The sequence below is a fragment of the Cyprinodon variegatus genome, unplaced genomic scaffold, assembly GCF_000732505.1.
Source record: "Cyprinodon variegatus isolate N-32 unplaced genomic scaffold, C_variegatus-1.0 Scaffold1270, whole genome shotgun sequence".
NCBI lineage: Eukaryota > Metazoa > Chordata > Actinopteri > Cyprinodontiformes > Cyprinodontidae > Cyprinodon > Cyprinodon variegatus.
The window spans coordinates 152140-154767 of NW_015151723.1; the positions used below are offsets into that span (position 1 = coordinate 152140).

Genomic DNA, 2628 nt, shown 5'->3' on the forward strand with positions numbered 1-2628 from the left:
CTTCCTGATAGTAAAGAATTACAATAGTCCAGCCTGGAAGTAACATATAAAAGAGTTATTTAAAAGTGCATATTTGCATTTCAGATCCATTCGGCCATATGTTGAATAATTTCTAATATTGTCTAATGAAATATCTCGATATTTGTTCTTCACAATGATGCCCTTTTGTGTTTGTCATCATATAAAAATCAGATCAAATCCATTGTGATGTAGCTGTTAACAAAGAACTTTGCATGAGCAAAGGGATCTTCAGCCATATTGTCTGCGGTTTGGTTAGCATTCAGCTTTACTGCCCCCATCTGAAGATCCTCATTACCTAACATTGTTTCCACAGCAGCAGCCATACCTGACTGTTCCTCACAGCTGCTTAGCTTAACCTTTCTGTCACTTTTTCACTTCTTTGTTGTTTCCCGTCTCTCCATCCTCTGTTTTAGGTGATCAGGCAGCTGATGAAGAAGGAGTTCACTCTGGAGTTTTCCCGCGACCGCAAGTCCATGTCCGTCTATTGCAATCCCGTCAAAGCAGGTGGCCAGAGCAAGATGTTTGTGAAGGTACGGTGAGGCACGTTCTGAGACTGTGTTTGGTTCTTCAGAACATTTGGAACTTTTTTTGTGTGATTTCTCACCATCTGGAGTTGATTGATTGAGGCCTAAGTTAAAGCATCATTAAAGAAAAGAAGCAAAACATCAGAACGTTTGTGCGTCGCTGCAATTTCCTCATGTTTTGTTTGTCCGTCTGTCGACTACACACGTTCCCTCTTCACAGGGCGCGCCTGAAAGCGTGATGGAGAGATGCGACCACCTGCGTGTGGGAACTGCAAAGGTTGCTATGACACCAGCCTTGCGTGAGCAGCTGATGTGTAAGATAAGGGAATGGGGGACAGGCAAGGACACCCTTCGCTGCCTCGCTCTGGCAACCCACGACAACCCGCCACGCAAAGAGAACATGGACCTGGAGAACTCCAGCAAGTTTGTCCAATATGAGGTACATGGAGATGCTTAGAGGTGGATTTAGTTTTAACCAGGGGTGTGTGGGTCTGTGGTGGGGGGGGACATGAGTATCTAAATCTGAACTGTAATAATTCATTAACTACGTCACTGTCCTTAGTATGTCGTCAAATTCAAAATATTTTAACTTTATGAAGAAACGTAAAGTTACTGCTAAAATCTTTTTTGACCAAACAGGCAATAATCAGAGGTTCACGCATTGCAAAGTGATTTAAGCTGTTTGGTTATCAGTTTTCTAGAGCTCAAACAAATCCGTTTAGTTTTTCCCCAAATTCCACTTTTTTATCGTAACTATATTTATTAACCCTGTTATTAAAAAGTGACAACATGAAGTATTTATTAATCATTTTCTTATTCTTTATATATATAATAATTTGTAAATGTTCTTTAGAGTTGAGTATAGGAGACATTCTTTACTCTCCTAAAGAAATTAGGACTGAAACAAGTAATTGTGATTATTCATTATTGAAATAATCATCAACTAGTTTAGTAATTAATTCATCGCTTATCATATAGAGACTCTAAAACATGTCCTAAGCTCAAAGAGCGGCCCACCTATAACAGTAATTATAATTGTAAAATAATATGTAAACATTTTGCATTTAAGATAAAACAATTGTTTTCGTCTGTCAATATGCTCTATCCAGAATTCCAAGTAGAAAAGTTCTAGTTTCAGCTGGTTTAATTTAATAAAACAAGCTCTGTTAGGAACCTTTAACTATCCGATTATTAACCGACCAATCGACATAATAGACAGATTAATTGATTTGCAAAATAATCATTAGTTGCAGCCTTAAAAGACACATAAACCTGCAAACTAACACTTTGTCCAAACTTGCTTATTAAGTGGGATCATGCTTAGTTTGAATTCTTCCAGCTTTTCAAAGCCATATTTGGCTGTTTTTTTTTAAGCAGGTTGACCTCAGCACACCCCCCATAACAAGGTAACAGCAGATACAGGAGCAGTGCATAAGTAGCTCCCAGACTATTACATCACACCAACATCGACAAATCCTGTTTGATTCTACATTTTCTACTAGATTACATTTTATCTGATTAATTCTTTAATTTTGTCGGCCTTTTCAGCATCTCGGAAATGACGGCCCTAGAATTCGAGATGATATCAAAACTCTGTTCACATTATCTTAATATCCTGCTTTGTAGTCCAGGGCTAAATCATTGGTAGCTGTCCTACATCAGCTGTAGGCAAACGCAGCAGGTCTCCTCTCTGCTTTTTTATCTGTCACTGCATTTGGGGCTCCAGGCTCAGGGAGCTGCCTGTGCCTTTGAGACAGCGCTTAGGGAAGCAGGGAGAGGCTTAGGGCAGCTCAAGCTGTAGGTTGAACGAATACTGCTTTCATGTCAGACAAATATGGACATTTCATGATATTTAAATTCATTTAAATTGTAATTAGAATTAGTGCACAAATATACACTTTGCTGGATCATATTGTTGAAACCATTTTTTTGTCTTTCTGAAGGCATGGCAGCTTCACACCACCATCAGATGTAGCGGAAACCCCATTATCTCACTTATCTAATCATAGTCCTTATATTTGATTCCACACAGGCTGTAAGCAAAAGGTCTATTAGCATGCTATGAGCAAAGCTGCTGCAGGTC

The 2628-nt window shown here is 39.0% G+C and overlaps 1 protein-coding gene across 1 annotated transcript in view; it reads left to right on the top strand.

Moving 5' to 3' along the window:
- LOC107102525 (sarcoplasmic/endoplasmic reticulum calcium ATPase 2-like) overlaps nucleotides 1-2628 on the top strand; it is an 84389-nt gene that overhangs the window by 70556 nt on the left and 11205 nt on the right. Inside the window, exons 12-13 of the mRNA XM_015401869.1 lie at nucleotides 435-551; nucleotides 766-984. Coding sequence (XP_015257355.1) covers nucleotides 435-551; nucleotides 766-984 — 336 coding nt within the window. The remainder of the gene's footprint in view (nucleotides 1-434; nucleotides 552-765; nucleotides 985-2628) is intronic.